This window comes from Bos grunniens, chromosome 5, assembly GCF_055505025.1.
Source record: "Bos grunniens cultivar Pamir isolate PY7600 chromosome 5, Bosgru_T2T1.0, whole genome shotgun sequence".
NCBI lineage: Eukaryota > Metazoa > Chordata > Mammalia > Artiodactyla > Bovidae > Bos > Bos grunniens.
In genome coordinates, this window is record NC_141169.1 from 6894877 (window position 1) to 6921515 (window position 26639).

The window sequence follows — 26639 nt, forward strand, 5'->3', positions numbered from 1 at the left end:
ACGGATTTTTATAATCATCCACGTTTCACCGATGACACCCTGGGACTTAGAGGAATTTCTAACTTGCTCAAGACTGGACAGCTTATTTATAAGCAGCAGAGCTAGGAATGTACCCCAGCTTCCCCGAATTCAAACTCTTCCACTCAAACACTAGGCCAAAATGACTCTCTATAACCTCAAGGTGATATCTGCCAATAAAAGAAAACAGACTTGTTTTTTCTTACTTGAAAATAAGACGTTTCCTTCATATTTGAGTCGAAGTACTTTCTGTATGCACGTGGCAACCTGACTGGATATCTTTGGGCTTAAGTGTTATTCTGTCTCACTGTTAGCAAGTGGGTTGTCATCTTAAAATAAGCCAACCAGAGAGGCCTCTGGTACACAGATTAGATACATGCATATATATAAAATTATACACACACACAGATTTAGTGTGTGTGCCTAACTGGTGGCCTAGATGGTAAAGAATCTGCCTAAAATGTGGGAGACCCAGGTTCAATCCCTGGGTCGGGAAGATCCCCTGGAGAAGGAAATGGCAACCCACTCCAGTATTCTTACCTGGAGAATCCCGTGGACAGAGGAGCCTGGCGGGCTACTGTTCATAGGGTTGCCAAGAGTCAGACACAACTGAGTGCCTAACTGCTGCTGCTGCTGCTGCTGCTAAGTCGCTTCAGTCGTGTCCAACTCTGTGCAACCCCATAGACGGAAGCCCACCAGGCCCCACCGTCCCTGGGATTCTCCAGGCAAGAACACTGGAGTGGGTTGCCATTTCCTCCTCCAATGCATGAAAGTGAAAAGTGAAAGTGAAGTTGCCCAGTCGTGTCCGATTCTTAGCGACCCCATGGACTGCAGCCTATCAGGCTCCTCCATCCGTGGGATTTTTCCAGGCAAGAGTACTGGAGTGGGTTGCCATTGCCTTCTCCTAAGTGAAAAAGTTGGCTTAAAGCTCAACATTCAGAAAACGAAGATCATAGCATCCGGTCCCACCACTTCATGGGAAATAGATGGGGAAACAGTGGAAACAGTGTCAGACTTTATTTTTCTGGGCTCCAAAATCACTGCAGATGGTGACTGCAGCCATGAAATTAAAAGACGCTTACTCCTTGGAAGGAAAGTTATGACCAATCTAGATAGCATATTCAAAAGCAGAGACATTACTTTGCCAACAAAGGTTCGTCTAGTCAAGGCTATGCTTTTTCCTGTGGTCATGTATGGATGTGAGAGTTGGACTGTGAAGAAGGCTGAGCGCCTAAGAATTGATGCTTTTGAACTGTGGTGTTGGAGAAGACTCTTGAGAGTCCCTTGGACTGCAAGGAGATCCAACCAGTCCATTCTGAAGGAGATCAGCCCTGGGATTTCTTTGGAAGGAATGATGCTAAAGCTGAAACTCCAGTACTTTGGCCACCCCATGCGAAGAGTTGACTCATTGGAAAAGACTCTGATGCTGGGAGGGATTGGGGGCAGGAGGAGAAGGGGACAACAGAGGATGAGATGGCTGGATGGCATCACTGACTCGATGGATGTGAGTTTGAGTGAACTCCGGGAGTTGGTGATGGACAGGGAGGCCTGGCGTGCTGTGATTCATGGGGTCGCAAAGAGTCGGACATGACTGAGCGACGGTTCTGATCTGATCTGAAGTGCCTAACACACACATACATAATTATATATATAATGGAAAATGTCAACAGTATGTGTAAACAAAAGGAGAAGTTTTGAAAAGATATGAAAACAAACAAAAAAATCAAATGAAATGCTAGAAGTGAAAAATCTGATGTAAATTACAAAGAATTTATTTCACAGGCTAAAAGGCAATCTGGACACAGTGGAGAAAATAGTCACTGAACTTGAAGACATTTAGGTCACTAGACATCACTCAAATTAAAACACAAATAGAAAAGAGAGATTAAAATAAAAAAAGATTACAACAACTAAGTCCTTTGGAACAATACCAATTATCTAAAACATATAATTGGAGCCCAAGAAAGAGAGATGAGAGAGTAGAATAATTTCTAATAAATTTTCCAAAAAATTTTAAAGACATCAACTCACAGAACCAAGAAACTCTATAAGCAACTATAAGTAAACTATAAGCAACATAAATACAAAGAAAACACATATATGAATATTATAGTCTAACTACAGTATCTTTAAAGTGCTTAAAGAGAAAAAGTCACCCAAATGATTTTTTAAAAAGAAATACAAAGTAAAGACATTTTTAGATAGAAGATGAGAGAATTTGCTGACAACTTATCTAAACTACAAGAAATAGTAAAATAAATCTTTGGTCTAATTGGAAATGATATCGGATAAAAGCCAGACCAGCAGGAAAGCTTATTATATTTTTAAAATTTTTTCTTACTTTATATATGTATATATAAAATGTATACTTCATAGATAGATAGACACAAATTATAGTAACTTGCAAAAACTGCCAAGAAAATCTTATGGAAAATAGGGTCCCATTTCCAAGGACAAGAAATAGCCACACAGTAAATTTATAGAATGGGCTTCCCTCGTGGTTCAGTGGTTAAAAAATCCGCCTACCAGTGCAGGAGATCTGGGTTCAATCCTGAGTCAAGAAGATCTTCTGGAGAAGGAAATGGCAGCCCACTCCAGTTTGCCTGGAACCTTGTCTGGAAAATTCCATGCATGGAAGAGCCCGGCAGGCTACAGTCCATGAAGTCACAAAAGAGTCAAACACAACTTAGCGTCTAAACAACAATGACAATTTACAGAATGCTTACAGAATGCTAGGAAGAGTGGTATGGAGTCATTACGAATGCAACTTGGGTGTTAGCGGGAGCGCCCTCACCCTAGAATCCTGAATTCCACAAAGGGTTGACTCAAACCCTCCACTTCCATGCCTCAAATTCTTCTATTCTCTGCACGTTAGCGTCTGTCTCTTTAGCTCTGCTGTGACAATGACTCAAGCTGGGTCACTGCCCATGCTTCTGTTCCCCTCCCATTCCAAAATTACCTTGTACAAAAGGCCGTATCCAGTAACAGAAATTTTACTCGAGATAGGAGCCTGCATATCCCACTTCAAAAAACTGAAAACTTAGACCATTCCTGCTCTGAAATGCTCCTTGTGTATTGTGCTGCCAAGGTTTTCTCACTGGCTTTCTCACCCAGGTACCACTCAGCCTTCCACCATCACATAAGCTTCTCTCTTTGTCCTGACACCTCTCTCATCCTTTTCTATTTTCTTTTCTGTTCCCTCTCAAGAGCTGAATCAAAATTTTCTCATGTTCTCATGCAGAGAAGCTTAACCACTTTTCTCATTGCTTTGACTCCTGTCCAATCTCACATTCATCCCGGAACAGCTTTGTTGCATAACTGCAGGGGCCTCACTTACTTTGTCGTCCATGTAAATGGGTTTGTGCAGTGCACGGCGGAGCAGCAGTATGTGGCAGCCCGACCTTCACTTTATTAAGGTAGTTTCTTAACCAAAGGCTGTTCTGGTGTCAGCTGTTTCACTAATAATCTCCCACCTACATTACATAAAAGACCTACAAAATTTTTTTAGAAAATTGAACAAGTGGAAAGCTATGCTATACATTGGATGGAAAGTCTAATGTAAAAATGTCCAAGTGTCATGAGCTCTAATTAAGATATCAACAGGTTCTTCCTTTTTTGAAATATGACAATAATGTTTATACCTTGGAATAACTGAACAGGAGAGAATAGCAAAACAATTAATCTTTTGGAAACAATGAGAACAAACATTAGACCCTATAACGATTCACTAACATGTGTAACTGTCATCTGTATAGCCACCAAATTAGCCAGTTTCCCATCTAGATAACTGGTTACTTTTGTGGACATCATAGCTCAGTTGGTAAAGAATCTGCCTGCAATGCAGGAGACCCCGGTTCAACGCCTGGGTCAGGAAGTTCCCCTGGAGAAGGGATAGGCTACCCAGTCCAGTATTCTTGGGCTTCCCTTGTGGCTCAGCCGGTAAAGAATCTCGCAATGCGGGGGACCTGGGTTCGATCCCTGGGTTGGGAAGATTCCTCAATCTAGAGAAGGGAAAGTCTACCCACTCCAGTATTCTGGCCTGGAGAATTCCATGGACTGTAGAGTACATGGGGTCCCAAAGAGTTGGACACAACTGAGTGACTTTCACTCACTTAACTTTGTGGACATCCAAAGCGTCTCTTTTCCCTTCTTTCAATAACGTCTTCCCCTTCTTCAGCTACCGGTCATCACTGCCCAACTATGCATCCCATATGGTTTTGTGAAGCTGCCAATCATAGGACCCTACTCCCTGGCCTAACGGTGGACATGCAACACAGGCAGGACCAAGCAGAGTATAATATCTTCTTGACCATGATGGTTGGTCCGGGGATAGGTAAGTGAGTCAAGTCACTCGTAATTTTCCCTGGAAATATTCAAAATGAAGCTGAAAAAAATATCTTCTCTTTTGGGAATGATAACTGGGATGATATAAGCCCCAAACTGCTGGCAGATAGGTTTTTCTGCCAGTGGAAAATAGCCCATCTGTTATAGCAGAGAACGAAGCCAAGTAGAAGTAAGTAAACATGAGACGGAGTGAACAAGAAAGAAAATCCTGATGGTACTGAGTCCCCGTTTGAATTTTCGAAGCTCCAGAACCTATCTGGTTCCTGAAGGTCTTCTGTCAAATCTCAACATTTTCCTAGTATATTTATAATAATATAGACATAGCTATAGAGATATAACTGTGGGGAATATTTGGCCTTTCTCTGCCCACCTCTCTCCTGGTTACCCCACCCAGTAGAGGAAAGGAAGAGATACCACCCCGATTAGTTAGGACCCCAGACACATTGAGGGTTATGACTTATTATTGGGTGATTTCACTCTTAGTGATGGTGATTATTGTGGGGATGGCATGGTGGTGACAAGAGGGCTCATCTTTGTAATAATAGCACTGCTCCTGGGTGTGCCAAAAGTGCCTGGATGTCCTGAAGTTATCCTAGTTATGATTTTCCTCTGCAGGCGAGGTGGGGCTCAGTGTCTAGGAAAGGAGATGGTAGAGAACTCATAGCTGGTATGGAATAATAGAATCTGAGCAGACAAACTGCACGAGTTATTTTACACAAACTCTAAGGGAGTTATGGCAAACTCTTATGGCAGAAAGCAAAGAAGAACTAAAGAGCCTCTTGATGAAAGTGAAAGGGGAGAGTGAAAAAGTTGGCTTAAAGCTCAACATTCAGAAAACTAAGATCATGGCATTCAGTCCCATCACTTCATGGCAAATAGATGCGGAAACAGAGGAAACAGTGGCTCACTTTATCTTGGGGGGCTCCAAAAGCACGCAGATAGTGATTACAGCCATGAAATTAAAAGATGCTTACTCTTTGGAAGGAAAGTTATGACCAACCTAGATAGCACATTCAAAAGCAGAGACATTACTTTGCCTACAAAGGTCCATCTAGTCGGGGCTATGATTTTTCCAGCAGTCATGTACGGAGGTGAGAGTTGGACTATAAAGAAGGCTGAGCACCAAAGAATTGATGGTTTTGAACTGTGGTGTTGGAGAAGACTCTTGAGAGTCCCTTGGACTGCAAGGAGATCCAACCAGTCCATCCTAAAGGTTGGGTGTTCATTGGAAGGACTGACGTTGAAGCTGAAACTCCAATACTTTGGCCACCTGATGCAAAGAGCTGACTCATTGGAAAAGACCCTGATGCTGGGAAAGATTGAAGGCAGGAGGAGAAGGGGACGACAGAGGATGAGCTGGTTGGATGGCATCACCGACTCAATGGACCTGAGTTTGAGTAAACTCCAGGAGTTGGTGATGGACAGGGAGGCCTTAAATGTTGTGGTCCATGGGGTCGCAAAGAGTCGGACACGACTGAGTGACTGAACTGAATTGAACTGATCTTGCAAAATAATTTCTACTGCCCTATCAGAGATAGCAATGGCAGGGCAATAGGAAGACATGTGAACTTGAAGATAAATGACACCAGTGACTTCACTGCTGGCTGTTGAAAGTATAATTCCATGCGTAAAGTTGCTCTCATAAAATTGAATTCAGCAGTTCATTTATATTAGTACTATTAAATCTTTGGGTTTCCCTGGTGGCTTGGTGGTAGAGAATCCTCCTGCCAATGTAGGAGACATCAGTTTAACCCCTGGGTCAGGAAGGTCCCCTGGAGAAGGAAATGGTAACCCATTCCAGTATTATTGCCTGGGAAATCCCATGGACAGAGTAGTTTGGTGGGCTACAGTCTACAGGGTGGCAAAAGAGTAAGACATGACTTAGCAACAAAACACATACAATCTATGTAGATTAAAAAATGCCTAATCTTTAAATTTAAGTTTCATACACTTTTATTTATTTACTTTCCTCTCATACTTCAATTGATTATCATCCTAAAATATCACATGCTCTGACAGTGGCAAAGAGGCATGATTTAATTAGTGTTTAATTTTATAGCACAGTTTAATTGTATTTTCACAGTTTAATCCATTCTTTTATGGATTGTGCAGTAATGAAAAATTGGGACCGAATTTAAATATATATATTTTATTATAAAAGTAATATATGCTTGTTGTACAAATAGAAAAAGTCGAGAAATAAAAAGAAATCATCCTATTCTTTGTTCTCCAATCCCACTTCCCGGAAGTTACACTGTTTGATATGTGTCGTTCCAGGTGTTTAAGCATGTACAGTTGTTCCCCACAAATGAGCTTATGCCTGTATACACACACTCTTATACTTAGCTTTTTCCTAACAATCTGTCCACGTCACACAGATATTTCATAGTATGGATGCACTGTAATGCATTTAGCTAATAATGTTTATCTACTGAAATACAATTAAAATACAATTTCACTATTACAACCACTGCTACAAGTAACTCTGTAATATATATTCTTGCATACTTATGTATCTATAAGGCTGCTCCTGCTGCTAAGTCGCTTCAGTCGTGTCCAACTCTGTGTGACCCCATAGATGGCAGCCCACCAGGCTCCCCCGTCCCTGGGATTCTTCAGGCAAGAACACTGGAGTGGGTTGCCATCTCCTTCTCCAATGCATGAAAGTGAAAAGTGAAACTGAAGTCACTCAGTCATGTCCGACCCGCAGCGACTCCATGGATTGCAGCCTACCAGGCTCCTCCATCCATGGGATTCTCTGGGTGAGAGTACTGGAGTGGGTTGCCATTGCCTTTTCTGATCTATAAGGCAAATTTCTAGAAATGGAATTGCTGGGTCAAAGAGTAGATGTACTTGATATTTAGATAGATAACCATGAAAATGCCATCCAAAAAGGCTATGCCAGCCTGAGCTCTTACAAAGAGCATGTGTCTGTAAGCATCTGTTTTAAATGTTTGTCAATCTGGTAGTGAAACATGGTAAAATGTTATTTTACTATGCATTGCTGTAATCATGAATGAGATCTAGCACTTCTCACGTATTTATTAACAATTTTTCTTTTTCTCTGACTTCTATTCTTTTTGTGACTGAGTCTTTTGTATTGCAGATGATTTCCAAGAAAGAGTGCACGTTTTTGAGTTTCATATTTAAAAAGCCTGAAAATTTTAAAGCTTATTATTAAAATTAGAATTATACAGGTGCCAGGGTCATGTATAATAAAATGATGATTTTGGTTTGAGGAAAAGCTCCCCAGTCCATCTGGATCTTCACAGTTTTACTTGCATTCACCAGACCCAGGAATGAAAGCCTCAGACATTCACATCCTCTTTAAAAAGCTGCACAATGATATGGTTTACTGTAACCATTAGGCTCAAAAATATGAATCCTAGAGGATGGGCTGGCTCAGTGCCAAAAGCACAGAAAACAGTTTTTTGGACGTTATGTAAGATGGAGGTAAGAAACAGCGTGATTATGCCATGTGTGAAATTAAAAGGAGGAATTGGTCCAGATCTCAAGTGCAACCGGGAAAGACACAGGAGGCAGTAGACAAATGCAAAGGAGAAGGTCACCAGCACTGGTGTGAGTTCCAGTACTGTTTGCCACACAAAGATTAAGTGAAGGACCTATTTACTTTTGTTTCAATTCAAGGTAGGTATATCTCCAACATAGGGAATCCCCGAGTAGGACAAACCAGCTGCTTTCATTTTAGCTTGTTTGGTGGTGGTGAGTTTTGATTACAAGTGCAGGAGCCTGACTCAAACTGCTGCAGCTGCTGCTGCTGCTAAGTCGCTTCAGTCGTGTCCGACTCTGTGCGACTCCATAGACGGCAGCCCACCAGGCTCCCCCGTCCCTGGGATTCTCCAGGCAGGAACAGTGGAGTGGGTTGCCATTTCCTTCTCCAATGCATGAAAGTGAAAAGTGAAAGTGAAGTTGCTCAGTTGTGTCCGACTCTTCGTGACCCCATGGACTGCAGCCTACCAGGCTCCTCCGTCCCTGGGATTTTCCAGGCAAGAGTGCTGGAGTGGGGTGCCATTGCCTTCTCTGTGACTCAAACTAGTTTAGGCTAAAAGAGAATTCCTGGGTTTATGTAAAAGAGAGTTGAGGGATTAACCATTTTCAAGCATCAGTGAGTTCAGAGCTTACTCTAGAAGGCTATTGGAGAAGGAAATGGCAACTCACTCCAGTATTCTTGCCTGGGAAATCCCATGGACAGAGGAACCTGGTGAGTGACAGTCCATGGGGTTGCAAAGAGTGAGACATGAATAAGCAGCTGCGGCTGCTGCTGCTGCTAAGTCACTTCAATCGTGTCCAACTCTATGCGACCCCATAGACGGCAGCCCACCAGGCTTCCCCGTCCCTGGGATTCTCCAGGCAAGAACACTGGAGTGGGTTGCCATTTCCTTCTCCAATGCATGAAAGTGAAAAGTGAAACAAGTCGCTCAGTTGTATCCAACCCACAGCGACCCCATGGACTGCAGGCTGCCAGGCTCCTCTGTCCATGGGATTTTCCAGGCAAGAGTACTGGAGTGGGGTGCCACTGCCTTCTCCAGAATAAGCAGCTAAGCAACAACAACTGGAGGGCTATGCCTTAGCCTCCAACTCTCGCCTGCTGTTCTCTACTTAGGTTCCTCCTCAGGCGGGCTCTCCCTGAGTATAAGCTAGAAGAGATGATAGCAGCAGTATTGGGCTTTACTAGAAAGCTCCTAACAGAGGCCAGGTGACTTCCTAATACTGAGAATATAAAGATGTATAAGATATCATCCCTATTCTTTTATTTCATTCAATAAAAATTTATTATTAAGGTCATTTCCAGAGAATTCACCTTTATTCCCTTTACTTAAACTAATTCATTTTCTTGGAGGATTTTTGTTCTCTACTACATAGAACCATTACAGTACATTCCAGAATATATTTAACTTTTTATGTTTTCACAAAGGCATATTTCCCAGTTTATTTCATTTGTACTTGCCCAAGAATGCATGTTTTCAAGCTGGATTTAGAAAAGGCAGAGGAACCAGAGGTCAAATTGCCAACATCTGTTGGATCATCGAAAAAGAAGAGAGTTCCAGAAAAACATCTACTTCTGCTTTATGGATTATGCCAAAGCCTTTGACTGTCTGGATCACAAAAAACTGTGGAAAATTCTGAAAGATATGGGAATACCAGACCACCTGACCTGCCTCTTGAGAAATCTGTATGCAGGTCAAGAAGCAACAGTTAGACTTGGACATGGAACAACAGACTGGTTCCAAATAGGAAAAGGAGTACGAGAAGGCTGTATATTGTCACCCTGCTTATTTAACTTTTATGCAGAGTATACATCATGAGAAATGCTGGGCTGGAGGAACCATAAGCTAGAATCAAGATTGCCGGGAGAAATATCAATAACCTCAGATATGCAGATAACATCACCCTTATAGCAGGAAGTGAAGAGGAATTAAAAAGCCTCTTGATGAAAGTGAAAGAGGAGAGTAAAAAAGTTGGCTTAAACCTCAACATTCAGAAAACAAAGATCATGGCATCTGGTCCCATCACTTCATGGAAAATAGATGGGGAAACAGTGGAAACAGTGTCAGACTTTATTTTTTTGGGCTCCAAAATCACTGCAGATGGTGATTGCAGCCATGAAATTAAAAGCCACTTACTCCTTGGAAGGAAAGTTATGACCAACCTAGATAGCATATTCAAAAGCAGAGACATTACTTTGCCAACAAAGGTTCGTCTAGTCAAGGCTATGCTTTTTCCTGTGGTCATGTATGGATGTGAGAGTTGGACTGTGAAGAAGGCTGAGCACTGAAGAATTGATGCTTTTGAACTGTGGTGTTGGAGAAGACTCTTGAGAGTCCCTTGGAGTGCAAGGAGATCCAACCAGTCCATTCTAAAGGAGATCAGTCCTGGGTGTTCATTGGAAGGACTGATGCTAAAGCTGAAACTCCAATACTTTGGCCAACATATGCAAAGAGCTGACTCATTGGAAAAGACCCTGATGCTGGGAGGGATTGGGGGCAGGAGGAAAAGGTGACGACAGAGGATGAGATGGCTGGATGGCATCACCGACTCGATGGACATCAGTCTGAGTAAACTCCGGGAATTGGTGATGGACAGGGAGGCCTGGCGTGCTGCGATTCATGGGGTCACAAAGAGTCGGACACGACCAAGTGACTGAACTGAACTGAACTGAATCCTAATTGGCTGTTAATTCAATGTGCATTTTTTTCATATTTAAATACTTTTACTTTTTTAGAGCAATTTTAGGTTCACAGCAAAATGAAGGAGAAGGTACAGAGATTTCCCGTAAATCTCCTGTGCTCATACATTATAGCCTCCCCCAATACCACCATCCCTCTTTAGGGTGGTGTACTTCTTACAACTGATGAACCTACATTGACATACATCACCACCCAAAGTCCACAGTTTACACTGCAGTTCATTCTTGGTAGTGTAGTCTATGGGTTTGGACAAATGTTAATGACATGTATGCACTGTGATAGTATCAGAGAGTATTTTCAATGCCGTAAAAATTCTCGGTGCTTTGCCTGTATTTTTCTCACCTGTAGCCATCTCCCAACCCTGAACAACCACTGATCTTATTGTCTCCATAGTTTTGCCTTTTTTAGAATGTCATATAGTTAGAATCTTATAATATGTAGCCTTTTAAAATTAGCTTCTTTCACTTAGTAATATGCATGTAAGTTTCCTTAATGTCTTTTAATGGCTTGTTAGCTCATTTCTTTTTAGCACTGAATAGTATTCCATTGTCTGTATGTATATAAGTTTTCCATTTCCTACTGCAGGACATTTTGGTTGCTTCTAAGTTTTGGCAATTATGAATAGTTTCTGTAAACATCCATATGAAGGCTTTTATGCGTAGACATAAATTTTCAACTCCTTTGGATAACTACCAGCAAGCATGATTGCTGGATCTTATGGTAACGGCATGATTCATATTGGAAAAAACTGCCAAACTATTTTCCAAAGTGACTGTACCATTTTGTATTCCCACCAGCAAGGTATGAGAGTGCCTACTCCTCCACATCACCGCTGGCATTAGGTGATGTCAGTGTTCACTATTTTGATCATTCTAATAAGTATGTAGTGAAATCTCATTGTTGTTTTAATTTGCATTTCCCTAATGACATATGAGGCAATGGCACCCCACTCCAGTACTCTTGCTGGAAAATCCCATGGACAGAGGAGCCTGGTAGGCTGCAGTCCATGGGGTCACGAAGTGTTGGACACGACTGAGCAACTTCACTTTCACTTTTCACTTTCATGCATTGGAGAAGGAAATGGCAACCCACTCCAGTGTTCTTGCCTGGAGAATCCCAGGAACAGGGGAGACTGGTGGGCTGCCGTCTCTGGGGTCGCACAGAGTTGGACACGACTGAAGTGTCTTAGCAGCAGCAGCAGCAATGACATACGATGTGGAGCAGCTTTTCATAAGTATATTTGTCATATGTATATCTTCTTGGGTAATGTGTCTATTCAGATCTGTGGCCTATTTTTAAATCATGTTATTTGTTTTCTTGTTGAATGTTAAGAGTTCTTTGTTTAATTTGGGTAATAGTCTTTTAACAGATGTGTCTGTTGCAAATATTTTTTCCTAGTCTGATGCTGGTATTCTCATGTTTATGACATTACTTTTCACAGAGCAGAAGTTTTTTTACATTTATTAAGTTTGGTTTATCCATTATTTCTTTAATGTATCATCGTTTGGTGATGTATTTAAAAAGTCATCACCATAAGAAAGGTCATCTAAGTTTTCTCTGTGCTATCTTCTAGAAGTTTTTATAGTTTGATTTAGATCTGTCATCCATTTTCAGTTAAATTTTGTGAAGACGATAAGGTCTATGTCTAGATTCACTATTATTTTTGTGCACGTGGATGTCCAGTTGTTCCAGTACCATTTGTTGAAAACAGTATTTTTGCTCTGTCATAATGCCTTTGCTCATTTGTCAGATAAATCGACTATATACTTCTGGCTCTGTTTCTGGGCTTTCTGTTTTGTTCCATTGATCTACTGGTCTAGCCTTTCACCAATAACATTGTCTTGATGACTATAGCTTTATGGTTAGTCTTAAATTGGGTAGTGTCATTCTTGACCTTTGTACTTTTCTTTCAATGTTGTATTGACTATTTTATCTTTTGTCTCTCCATATATACTTCAGAATCATTTTGTCAACATCCACAAAATAACTGATGCTGAAGCTGAAGCTCCAATACTTTTTTCACCTGATGCAGTAAGTTGATTCATTGGAAAAGATCCTGATGCTGGGAAAGATTGAAGGCAGGAGGAAAGGGGGGTGACAGAGGCCAAGATGGTTGGATGGCATCACTGACTCAACGGACATGAGTTTGAGCAAAGTCTGGGAGATAGTGAAGTCCAAGGAAGCCTGGAGTGTTGCAGTCCATGGGGTGACAAAGAGTCGGATGCAACTTAGCGACTGAATATCAACGCAAATAACTTGCTGGGATTTCAATTGGGATTGCATTGGATTTATATATCAATTTGGGAAAAACAATATTGAGTCTTCCTACCTATGAGCATGAAATCTCTCTCCATTTATTTAGTTCTTTAATTTTGTTCTTCAGAGGGTTGCCGTTTTCCTAACATAGGACTTGCACATATTTGTTGTGTTTATGCCTTGTTATTTCATGCTTGTAAACTGCACTGTGTTTTGAATTTCAAATTCTACTTGTTTCACTGCAGGTATCAGATCAGATCAGATCAGTCACTCAGTCGTGTCCGACTCTTTGAGACCCCATGAATCGCAGCACGCCAGCCCTCCCTGTCCATCACCAACTCCCGGAGTTCACTCAGACTCACGTCCATCGAGTCAGTGATGCCATCCAGCCATCTCATCCTCTGTCGTCCCCTTCTCCTCCTGCCCCCAATCCCTCCCAGCATCAGGGTCTTTTCCAATGAATCAACTCTTCGCATGAGGTGGCCAAAGTGCTGGAGTTTCAGCTTTAGCATCACTCCCTCCAAAGAAATCCCAGGGCTGATCTCCTTCAGAACGGACTGGTTGGATCTCCTTGCAGTCTAAGGGACTCTCAAGAGTCTTCTCCAACACCACAATTCAAAAGCATCAATTCTTCGGCACTCAGCCTTCTTCACAGTCCAACTCTCAAATCCATACGTGACCACAGGAAAAACCATAGCCTTGACTAGACGAACTTTTGTTGGCAAAGTAATGTCTCTGCTTTTGAATATGCTCTCTAGGTTGGTCATAACTTTCCTTCCAAGGAGTAAGCGTCTTTTAATTTCATGGCTGCAGTCACCATCTGCAGTGATTCTGGAGCCCAGAAAAATAAAGTCTGACACTGAAAGGCAACAGATTTATGTGTATTAATCTTGTGTCCTGCAATCTTGTTATAATCTGTTATTAGCTCCAGGGGGTTTCTTTTTGTAAAATCTCTGACAATCATGCCATCTGCAAACAAAGACAGTTTAATTTCTTCCTTCCCAAGCTGTACACATTTTAGTCCATTTTCTTGTTCTATGGAATTAGCCAGTATCTCCAATATAGTGTTTCAAAGGAGCAATAAGAGGGAATATCTTTCCCTTATTTCTGATTTTAGTGTGAAAGCTTCTAGTTTCTCACCACTAAGTATGATGTTAGCTATATCATACATTTTTTTAGTTTTTAAAATCAAGTTGAGGAAGTTCTGCCTATATTGCTAATTTACTGAGAGTTTTTATGATGAATGGGTATTGGATTTTGTCAAGTGCCTCTTCCTCATTTATTGATATGATCTTATTTCTCTTTTTTAGCCTTTTGATGTGATGGATTATGTTAATTGATTTCCATTGAATCACCTGAGTGGCTGGGATAATTCCAATTTGGTTGTAGGCCATACTTCTTTTTATATATTGTTGGATTCAATTTGCTAGTATTTTGTTTAGAATTTTGGCATTAGCATTCATGAGAGAAATTGCTCTGAATCCTTCTGTCCTTGTGTTAATAACATCTTTGTCTTATCCTGATATTAGAGGAAAGCTAGTGAATTAGCACTAGAATGAATTAGGAAGTATTCTTTCTGCTTCTGTCCTCTAAAAAAGATTGTAGAGAATCAGTGTAATTTTCTCCTTAAATGTTAGGTCAAGGTACACTTTTAAAGTACAGTTTGAAACCCTAAAGACTCCACCAGAAAATTACTAGAGCTAATCAATGAATATAGTAAAGTTGCAGGATATAAAATCAACACACAGAAATCCTTTGCATTCCTATACACTAACAATGAGAAAATAGGAAGAGAAATTAAGGAAACAATTCCATTCACCATTGCAATGAAAAGAATAAAATACTTAGGAATATATCTACCTAAAGAAATGACCTATATATAGAAAAATATAAAACACTGGTGAAAGAAATCAAAGAGGACACAAATAGACGGAGAAATATACCACGTTCATGGATCAGAAGAATCAATATAGTGAAAATGAGTATACTACCCAAAGCAATCTATAGATTCAGTGCAATCCTTATCAAGCTGCCAATGGTATTTTTCAGAGAACTAGAACAAATAATTTCACAATTTGTATGGAAATAGAAAAAACCTCAAATAGCCAAAGCAATCTTGAGAAAGAAGAATGGAACTGGAGGAATCAACCTGCCTGACTTTAGGCTCTACTACAAAGACACAGTCATCAAGACAGTATGGTACTGGCACAAAGACAGAAATATAGATCAGTGGAACAAAATAGAAAGCCCAGAGATAAATCCACGCACATATGGACACCTTATCTTTGACAAAGGAGGCAAGAATATACAATGGAGAAAGGACAATCTCTTTAACAAGTGGTGCTGGGAAAACTGGTCAACCATTTGTAAAAGAATGAAACTAGAACACTTTCTAACACCATACACAAAAATAAACTCAAAATGGATTAAAGATCAAAACGTAAGACTAGAAACTATAAAACTCCTAGAGGAAAACATAGGCAAAACACTATCCAACATAAACCACGGCAGGATCCTTTATGACCCACCTCCCAAAATATTGGAAATAAAAGCGAAAATAAACAAATGGGACCTAATTAAAATTAAAAGCTTCTGCACAACAAAGGAAACTATAAGCAAGGTGAAAAGACAGCCTTCAGAATGGGAGAAAAGAATAGCAAATGAAGCAATGGACAAAGAATTAATCTCAAAAATATACAAGCAACTCCTGCAGCTCAACTCCAGAAAAATAAGTGACCCAGTCAAAAAGTGGGCCAAAGAACTAAACAGACATTTCTCCAAAGAAGACATACAGATGGCTAACAAACACACGAAAAGATGCTCAACATCACTCATTATCAGATAAATGCAAATCAAAACCACTATGAGGTACCATTTCACACTAGTCAGAATGACTGCGATCCAAAAGTCTACAAGCAATAAATGCTGGAGAGGGTGTGGAGAAAAGGGAACTCTCTTACACTGTCGGTGGGAATGCAAACTAGTACAGCCACTACGGAGAACAGTGTGGAGATTCCTTAAAAAACTGGAAATAGAACTGCCACATGACCCAGCAATCCCACTGCTGGGCATACAAACCGAGGAAACCAGAATTGAAAGAGACACGTGTACCCCAATGTTCATCGCAGCACTGTTTTATAATACCCAGGACCTGGAAGCAACCTAGATTTCCATCAGCAGACAAATGGATAAGAAAACTGTGGTACGTATACACAATGTGATATTACTCAGCCATTAAAAAGAATACATTTGAATCAGTTCTAATGAGGTGGATGAAACTGGCGCCTATTATCCAGAGTGAAGTAAGCCAGAATGAAAAACACCAATACAGTATACTAACACATATATATGGAATTTAGAGAGATAGTAATGATAACCTTGTATGTGAGACAGCAAAAGAGACACATATGTATGAACAGTCTTTTGGACTCTGTGGGAGGGTAAGGGGGGGATGATGTGGGAGAATGGCGTTGAAACATGTAAATTATCACATGTGAAATGAATTACCAGTCCAGGTTCGATGCATAAGACAGGGTGCTCGAGGCTGGTGCACTGGGATGATCCAGAAGGATGGGATGGGGAGGGAGGTGGGAGGGGGGTTCAGGATGGGGAACACATGTACACCAATGGCGGATTCATGTCAATGTATGGCAAAACCAATACAATATTGTAAAGTTAAAAAAAAAAAAGTACAGTTTGCATTTGGAAATTATGTGGTAGCTTATGGTGAAACAGCTTGAATCCTAAGCATTGTGTCTGGAATTATCACAGTGGGGAAAGGAAATGCTGGATCACATAGAAACCCACCCTTGCTTTGTTTCAGAGCACTCCTTTGATGATTCTATTGATAAAACATTTACTGAAAACCTACTACATGACAGCAAGCATTGCTCTGGGTGCTTGATAATTAATTAGTTAATTACACACGCACATTTATACACATATATACATATACGTCGGAGAAGGCAATGGCAACCCACTCCAGTGTTCTTGCCTGGAGAATCCCAGGAACGGGGGAGCCTGGTGGGCTGCCGTCTATGGGGTCGCACAGAGTTGTACACCACTGAAGAGACTTAGCAGCAGCAGCATACATATATGTGAATAAATAAGTATCCATTTGTTTAAAATTAAAATTCTTTGTTTTGACATAATTTCAGATCTTTGCTGTGGTAAGTGAATACAGAATTGCTGCTGCTGCTGCTAAGTCGCTTCAGTGGTGTACGACTCTGTGCGACCCCATAGACGGCAGCCCACCAGGCTCCCCCGTTTCTGGGATTCTCCAGGCAAGAACACTGGAGTGGGTTGCCATTGCCTTCTCCAATGCATGAAAGTGAAAAGTGAAAGTGAAGTTGCTCAGTTTTGTCTGACCCTCAGCGACCCCATGGATTGCAGCCTTCCAGGCTTCTCCATCCATGGGATTTTCCAGGCAAGAGTCCTGGAGTGGGGTGCCATTGCGTTCTCCGACAGAATTGCTATATATCCTTTACCCAGATTCTTCAAACATTAACATTTTATTATTTTCTCTTTGAGACTTTGTCATAACGTTCCATTATACTTAAATACTTCAGCATAAATTTCCTAAAAACAAGAACATTCTTTCATATAATCATAAGGCAATGATTAAAATCAGGAAGGTGGATTGATACAAAAGTACTGTCTACTATACAGATCGTATTCAAATTTTGCCAGTTGTTCCAATAGCAACATATGTTGTCTGCTATAGCAACATAAGATTCTGGGTCATATATTGCATTCAATTTTTATTTAACTCAGACTAATTTCGCACTCTTCCTTTGTCCTTCATGACAGTGACATTTTTAAGGAGTACAGGCCATATATTGTAGAATGTCCCTCACTTTGGGTTTGTCAGATGTTTCTGCTTCATGATTAGATTCAGGATATGACTTTTGGTAGGAATATCACAGAAGTGACATTGGCTTCTTCTCAGTGCATCATTTCAGGAGACACATAATACCAATTTATCCCATGTTCCTATTTTTAAAGTACTTAGCATCTAGGACTTGTGACAGCACACAGAGAAATAATTCTGGTATAGTCTGATCATCACAATAAGTCAGATGTACATGTATGTAGACATATTCATTCTTCATATTTTCTTGGCTTACCATTTTGCTCCAGCCATTTATGCTGGAGCCAACTATGGTTGGCCATGGTCTGTGTCAACTGCCTGGGACATCTCTTGCTACTGCTGTAGAAATTCTGTGCCGCCGCCACCTGGGATGCCTCCAGAAGCCCACCCAGCTGTTTCAGCACAGGTACAGACTGGGAGGTGGAAGGAGTTGACACTGAACGGTAGAGCCAGAGAATCAACCATCAACTCTTCCATGTCAGACACTGCTGACAATTCTGAGGAACAATTTACACAGCTCTCCAAAGGCTCTCATCAGGACAAAGCTCCAGGTACCCAGAGTGACGACCAGCTCAAAACCTATGCTCGTAGACAACAGAAAGACATGGAGGCTGGGGGGTGGGGTGGGGGAAGGAGAGGGTTGGACGCACTGAGAGAGTGGCACTTACATATATACAGTACCATGTGCAAAATCACAGGTAGAAAGTCAAGCACTTGTTTATGAACTAAGGATGGCCCTTGAACAGTGTGAAGACAATGGCAGTTATAAGACCTGTAGATTGACTTATTTTTGTTAAGAACTCATGAAGACTTTCTTCCCAGGCGGCATAGTGGTAAAGAATCTGCCTGCCACTGCAAGAGACTCAAGAGTCATGGGTTTGATCCCTGGGTTGGGAAGGTCCCCTGGAGAAGGAAATGGCAACCAGCTCCAGTATTCCTGCCTGGAAAATTCCATGGACAGAGGAGCCTAGCGGGCTACGTGAGCACACATGCATGGCAGGGCATGAAGACTTAAAGAAAGGACAGACCCATGTTACCAGCACTTAACTCCAGGCAGACTATGAAAATCAGAAAGCCTCCAAGGCAGTACTTAAAGGGATGCTTATTTTTTGTATCCACAAAGCAAACTGTGCTGATAATCAGATCCAGGACTGAGCTGGAAGGTCACAGAGCTACACAGAAGACTGAATATACTGTCTTGACAAGTCTTCTATGCTAAAGGCAGGGCCCTAGAAGGGGAAAAAGCAGAATCCTGACACTTCCAACAGTAGCATTTAGGTGAACAAGCCTGAGAAATTGTCAAAATGTCTTGTGAAGTCTGTGTTGGTACAAGTAGCTTCCTCTGCTTTGCTTAAGAATAGCCTCCCTTTTCTGGAGACCTTACAGTAAACCTGTATGAAGCAACAGACACAGAAACAAAGATCTGTAAGACCTGGTTAATATTTATTTACCTGAAGGAACGGAGGAGTGAATCCTCAAAGTGCCAGACCAGGGAAGGCAAAGAAGGACAGCAGAAAACTCACTGAGGTTGAAAACCATCTGGACGTGGAAGGACGTTTCATGACGTGGCAGGACACATGAGCTAAGTAATATATTGCTAGGATGGCTCCTTAGACCTTGGATAGGGTGAAGACATATAGGAAATGAAGCACAGACTCTAGAAGTGCCTTGACTGCCTTGAGGAAGGTGTCCGAAGGCTCAGAGAGGTTAGAATGTAAGAAAAATTTATAATATTATACCTAAGAACACACCATCTGACCATGTTCTCTGTAAGAGCCTGGTGGGTGCACCCATCTCCAAGGCAGTAAGAAAGTCGGTGATGAGGGTACCATTGACATCTCCAAGAAGCCCAGTGGCAGTTATCCATTACAGGTGACAGAGAAGAGATGCTGCTATGGGACTGCGTTCCTTAACATTATTTGGATTGATAGGAATCCAAAACAGTGGAGGCCAGATGGTAGCACTTAACCTACAGAAGGAAAGTGGACATAATTGTGATAATGGGCTGCAAGGCCAGAATGACAACCAGAATATCTTCATCCACAGAGCTCAGTAGTAATGACTAATAGACCCTGCTGCTGCTGCTGCTGCTAAGTCGCTGCAGTCGTGTCCGACTCTGTGCAACCCCACAGACGGCAGCCCACCAGGCTCCGCTGTCCCTGGGATTCTCCAGGCAAGAACACTGGAGTGGGTTGCCATTTCCTTCTCCAATGCATGAAAGTGAAAAGTGAAAGTGAAGTCGCTAAGTCGTGTCCGACTCTTAGCGACCCCATGGACTGCAGCCTACCAGGTTCCTCCATCCATGGGATTTTCCAGGCAAGAGTACTGGAGTGGGTTGCCATTGCCTTCTCTGTAATAGACGATAGTGAGTCTCAAAGCAAGTTAAATGAACATCCACTAGGGTGTTACTTGATCTGTATGTGTAGTCACAAAAAAAGTCAACAGCTGGTTAACATTTCCTACTGTTGGGGATCTTCCCAGCCCAGGAATGGAACCTGTGTCTCCTGCATTGGCAGGCAGATTCTCTACTGCTGAGCTGCCAAGGAAGCCTATATACTTACTGAGAATTATTTTAATTTTATTTTAACCCAGGATAAACTAGATGACTTCTCAAAGTTCTTTAAAGATTAAAGTTATTAGTCAAGAACTAGAGTCATCATTTATCACAATCAGGATTTTTCTTTTTTTTCCAACCTGGGCTCCATAGACTATGCTGAGAAAGTCCTGAACTCTCTAATATTTATGCAAAATTGTGTGTATGTATGTTTGGAAATCTGTAGTTCCCACTGTCTTCTCATAATTGACTAATCTAATGGCAAGTATCCCAAAAGTTGAATTTGAGATCAATCTCAGGGGATGAAATTAGGAAAAAAGTCTTGCAATGAATGAGGTAACCAATCGTAGAAAGAACCCAAACTCACCACTAAGGGGTGGAGGTGTCAGGGAACTCTCAGGTTCAGAAATCTGAGAATAGTCTCCAGAACAGCAGTTCCCAATCTTTTTGGTGCCAGGGTCCAGTTTCGTGGAAGACAATTTTTGTACCGACCAGGGTCAGGGGGATGATTCAAACACATGACATTTATTGTGCCCTTTAACTTCTATTATTACATCAGCTCCACCTCAGATCATCAGGCATTAGATTAGAGACTGGGGACCCCTGCTCTAGTACCTAATTATATTAGTGGATTAAAAGCTGAGTGAGGATGAAGGAAAACTTTCAGCTGTGGGGGATTTTTGAAATGTCCAGATGGTCAGTTAAAACTGCACTACAGATTTTCTCCCTTAATACCTGTTTAAAAAAAAAAAAAAGGTCTAGAAAATTCACCAATTTAGCAATCAAAAAATGAAAGTGACATATCTTAAAGTTAAAAAGAAAGAAAAAAAAAAAAGACAGGGACACAAAGGAGCATAATACTCTAAAACAAAGCAGAGAAGAATGAGTGAGGTTACTTCTTAACTGTGCCCTTTCATCCACCTACCTAACTTAAGCTACACTGATAAAGATAGCAAATATCTGAGATTCACACTAATTGGCAGAGAAACCAACCTAGTTTGGTTTCGTGTTTCATTTTGTGACTGTTGTACATTACTAGAAATAGCTGCAAGAAAGTCTGGTGAGGTAGAGAAAGTGAACCATGGAGCTGAGGTTTACAGTGAAAGTGAAAGTTCCTGGACTTTAAGATGGGGGGACAATCTGAAGTCTCAGGGCATTTCCTTATGGGAAAGAGATAAGAGATATGAGCTAGAATAAACTTTCAGCAAAGATAACATAACCCAGGTTTTCTCATGCAGGCTGTATCTGCCTCAACAGGGCTTTTGTCTCCACCACCATTTCCTCAAGGAAAGGAAAAGTAAACAGAAGAAGAAATACTCTGTCCTCAAACAGAAACTAAGAGTAGAAATGAAACTGGACTCAGATATGTAGGGAAGAACGTAAACACGACAGAAACAGGATTCAAACCCAGGTGGTCTGACTAGCCTGGGAAATCTGGATAGAAGAACGTTTCCTAAGCAGTATAAATCAGCTGAACCAACTTTAGTTCAATTTCCAACTCTCAGTTTGATTCTTAGGTATAAATAAGTCAATGAGAGAGGAGCCCCTGGTTGCTGATCTAATATCTTGCAAGCGTGCATGCATGTGTGCTAAGTTTCTTCAGTTGTGTCTGACTCTTTAGTGACCGTATGGACTGGAGCCCGCCAGGCTCCTCTGTCCATGGGATTCTCCAGGCAAGAATACTGGAGTGGGTTGCCATGCCCTCCTGCAGGGCATCTTTGCTACCCAGGGATCAAACCTGCCTCTCCTGCAGCTCCTGCACTGCAGGCAGGTTCTTTACCGCTGAGCCACCCTGGCAGCCTGATCTGATACCGTAGGGGACGTAAACTAATCAGGATACATCTGCGCAGCGATGGGACAGGAGCCTGGGGAAGAGGTCAGGGGCAGCACTGCCATGGACCATTATGAAAGCAGCCCGGTCACAGTCTAGGCCTGTAAGTTACCACACATCCAGACTGTCCTAGTGAAAGTCCTCGTGTGTGTGTGTGTGTGTGTGTTAGTTGTTCAGTTGCGTCCGATGCTTTGGGACCCCATGGACTGTAGCCCACCAGGCTCCTCTGTCCATGGAATTCCCCAGGCAAGAATACTGGAGTGGGTTGTCATTTCCTTCTCCAAGGGATCTCCCAGATCCAGGGATCAAACTCACATCTCCTGTGTTGCAGGCAGATTCTTTACCATCTGAGCCACCAGGGAAGCCCTCATGTAAGTTTTCTCTTTTAATATCCTCCTGAACAGGAAACCTGGCAGAGGTCCAGCATAGTGAATGAGAGCACTGAGCTAACTGGGACCTGGGACTCTCTATCAGACTGCTTGCATTTGTACCTGGACAAAAGTCTTGAGCAGCAGAATACAGAGAAACCATAAGGGACTAAAATTAACTACGCGTGCAGCTAGGGCAATTGTTAAAAATAAGACACAAACAGGCCATAAACCAACTGCCATTTTGGTGGTGTGGGGAGCAGAGTATTTCGTATCACCCTTACACACAGTACCACCAAGGGGGTGAGCAGACCACCTAAATCCCCTGTCCCCCAGCCCATCCCACCAATCAGCCCAACACTTATTCCATTTAAGAAACCAGCCTGACCTCCTGGGAGAGCAAGCAAGGGCACTTGTTACTTGAATTCACTTCCTCCTGATGTGGGTCCCAATAAAGCTTTGCCTGAAGCCTGGCCTCTTATCAATTTCTATTGATTAAAGGGTCCAAGGACTCTGGTCAGTAACCGCACCTCATCCCCAAGTTAAACACATGTCAAATTCCACATACTCCCTTTAGTTCTCTAATTCGATCTTATCTACACTAATGGGACAAGAGGAAAACTGAACTGTTGTGGCAAGAATTATTTCTGTCCATGTTAAAATGTGTCTGAAAGCAGTTTGGAGCACCAAAAGCAGAACCCTAATTCTGTTTAACTCTGCATAATAAGTGTAGGAATCAGAATCAAAATTCTTGGTTTGGGCCAGGACCAAAACAATGAAAATCAGCTCAGACCAAAATGAGAAAAAGCAACTGTGCAGGGAGAACAGACACTGATAAAACCAGCCACAAAGTTAACAGAGATCCTATTTTTACCCCCAACCATGCAGCGTCTGTAAAATGCCATATTCACCTGGCTCCGAGAGATACTTTTCTCTTGCCAATGATGCCCAGACACACTTTGCTTTTTTCTTTTATTACTAGACTACCCAATTACTGAGCCGCCCTCTCCCACTGACAGCATCCAATCCCGGGTTACTCCTCTTTCCCAAATCCCGCCTCAGAAACAGCGTCCAATCCAGAACCGATCCCGCTCACCCAGACCCTACAGACCTCCTCTGGCGGGAACCTAAACCTCACAGAAGATGCTTTCTCCTACCTTTCTGAGCGGTATCCAAGCTTCCTCTGGAGTGCCCTCCCTCCTGATTACAAATAAATCTGATACTGTCGGATTGCAGGCTTCTTCCTGATTTGGCTTTAACACAAAACAGGTTAGTATCAGGATCCCTACGAAATAATGCTTCTTGCTATATCGTTCTCTGAGCAGTTTAGATTTTCGATTTTTAATAGCTAATAAATACTTTTCTATAACAGTGCCATCAGCACATTTCTAAAACCCAATCCCCGCTACCCACCATGGAGCCCTAATATCCGTTTAAAAATGCCTTTAGTCATTTTCTCTGGTTCGCATTTCAGCGAATTCACTTTAAATAACTTCAGTTCCGAATTCCTGGATTACATTAAAATGTAGCAGATGGGGACGTGCGGGTTTTGAGGGCGTTCATTTTAAATGTGGTTATTCGTGATTCAAGACCGGTGAGGGCAGTTTGGGATCATTTTAAAAAGGCTTCTTCAGGAAGAAATCCCAAGCTTTATCCGTGTTTTCCGGGGTGTCCCCCCCGGAAGCACCCCTGCGGGACGATCTTTTTGAGGGCGGAGGAAGGGGTGCGTCTTTCTTTTTCCAGGAGCGATGCACATCTGGATTCAAGCCTGAGCGTCCCAAAGCTAGTACCTGGAGCGGGGTGATGGCTGCACCCCAGGTCGCTGAGGACGGGTCCCGGGGGTCTCGGATCGGGACAGCGGGATCTGCTGGCGTGGGCTATCCCGACTGCCAGGGCCCCCGAGTCCCGGCTGCGCGGCTCCGGAGCCCTGCCCTCGTGGCTGCGCCGCCTCAAGATTTCCCACGTGAAGGACCGGGTTACCGGCTTGCGGGGCGGCCGAATCCCCCCGGGAGCCAGAGGCTCACAGCTGCCGGAGGCCAGGGCCCGCCCCCGCGCGGCGGCGCCCACGCCCAGAGCCTCAGGCCCGCCGGCCCCGGCGCAGTGCAGCAGAGCGCGCTCTCGCGCGGGCCAGCCTGACACGCGCGCACGCGCGCAGGGACCCGCGCGCTCCGAGGGGGCGGGGGCAGAGGGGGCGGCACGGGGGGAAGGGGAGGAGGAGGCGGCGACCGCGTCGCCTCCGGCGGGGCTCGCGCTCGCCCTCGCGCTCGCCCTCCGCCTCGCCCGAGCCCCGCGAGGGTGAAACGCTTTCTCCCGGCATGCAGCGGGAGGAGGGATTTAACACCAAGATGGCGGACGGCCCGGATGAGTACGAGAGCGAAGCGGGCTGCGTGCCCCTTCTCCATCCAGAGGTGAGGAACGGCTCTGAGCGCAGTCCTCGGCCCACGGTCCCCCCGGCCCTTCGCCCCCGGACGCGCGGCTGGGCGGTGGCCTGCGTGTGTGGGGTAGTGGAGCGTGCCGAAGTTGGGGAGGGCGGGCAGGCAGATCCAGGCCCGAGCGGGCTGTGAGCGGATAACGGAGGAGGAGATAGCGGGGCGGGCCCGGCCGGGGCGTGCTCTGGGACGCCGTCCCTGGCTGTGCCTGGAGGGCAGAGGTGGAGGTGTTGACGGGTCTCCTCTGTCGCTGCGCTGCTTGCCGGTCCGGTGGAGACGGGGGCCTGGTACTGGTTTGGAACCGCAGCTTGAGCTCCCTAGTTCTGCTCAAGCTTCCCCGCGGGGGTGGGGAGAGAAGGAAGCGCGTTTGGTTTTGATTTCTTCAGTTTCCCTTCACCAGAGTGAACGACCGTGTCTATTCTTCCCATTTGGCTCTCTGGAGGTGTGTAGGGTACAAACACAGTTTCTTGGCCAAAGTGATGTCCTTCCTGTTATGCCATAGGCAGCACCTCGGGGCACCTTGTTTTGGATGTCCGTATTTTAGCGTTTATCCTTAAACGATTAAAAAGAGAGGTCGAAACTTTTGGGAATGGACCCACGCTCACAGTAGCTTGTCAAAGTATCTTGTTTTTTCGGGGAGCAGGAGCCAGAAGAGGATAGTGCAACACGTTTTCCCATCACATGAGTATCTTCCCTGTAAGTAAACAGTGCTCCGCTCCAGGATCAGTAGCATTCTGTACGTGTTTACGTCTTAGTTTATAACTGAGGTAGTGCTCATTCAGGCCTGGAAGCGATTCTTGATGCATTCCGGTTTTAAATGATCCACAGTGATGTGCGGAGGGCAGCGGCAAAGCTTCCTGAAAAACTCGTATAGTTTTTATGAGCTTAAGGGATGAAGACAATCTCTGTGTTGTGGTAGGCTGAACAAACATGGAAGTCTCTAACTGGTTATCATGCGTTAGAATGATTCTGTTTATTTCTGCAGTTGAGATTATACCCTGTTTATTGTCTGTTGTTTAGCGGTTAAGTCCGGTACAAACTTTTTTGCAACCCCTTGTACTGTAGACCGCCAGGCTCCTCTGATCATGGGATTCTTCAGGCAAGAATACTGGAGTGGGTTGCCATTCCGTTCTCCAGGGGATCTTCCCCTACCCAGAAATCCGACCCACCTCTCCTGCATTGGCAGGTGGATTCTTTATCACTGAGCCAGGAGGGAAGCCCATAGCATGCTTATATTACTTAGTAAAATATAAATACAAGCACTTACCCATGTTATATACTAATACTCATCACCTTCTCATTTGTCACTTTGACTTATCAAAAACAGTGGGACAGTTCCTTAGGCGTATACCTGGGCCACTCTCAGTGAAAAGGCTATTCTGTTCTAACAAACAGAGATGTACAATAAAACTAAACGTTCTTTTTTTACCAAATGGTAAAAAAAAAATTCTCAGAATTGGCATTGGAGACATCTCTCTTTTAGTTCACGCTTCCGGCCCTAAAATTATATCAAGAAATAGACAAAGTTTTCAGAAGATGCGCTGAAAATGTTGCTAAGGAATATTTTTCATCACCTATTCCTGTGAAAGTATTTTTAAATACATAAATACTGATTCTGTGTATTTTAACATAACTCTTCTCTCTTCATAAACTTTTGCTTTGTGAAGTAGTTCATTGTTTGGTACTTTAGGAATAATTTCAACAGGCGACAAATCCAGAGATTGCTTGGTGTAATGGAATGGCCTGTAGGCTTGCAATTC

General features: G+C 43.0%; 1 protein-coding gene across 5 annotated transcripts in view; it reads left to right on the top strand.

The window, feature by feature from the left end:
* The first annotated feature begins 24711 nt into the window (after positions 1 to 24711).
* ZDHHC17 (zDHHC palmitoyltransferase 17) overlaps positions 24712 to 26639 on the top strand; it is a 99911-nt gene continuing 97983 nt past the window's right edge. For 4 of the 5 annotated variants that reach the window (XM_086398800.1, XM_086398801.1, XM_086398803.1 and 1 more), the window contains exon 1: positions 24712 to 24858. In XM_086398800.1, coding sequence (XP_086254926.1) covers positions 24766 to 24858 — 93 coding nt within the window. In that variant the 5' untranslated portion in view covers positions 24712 to 24765. The remainder of the gene's footprint in view (positions 24859 to 26639) is intronic. The other variant, XM_086398805.1, reaches the window with a different exon arrangement.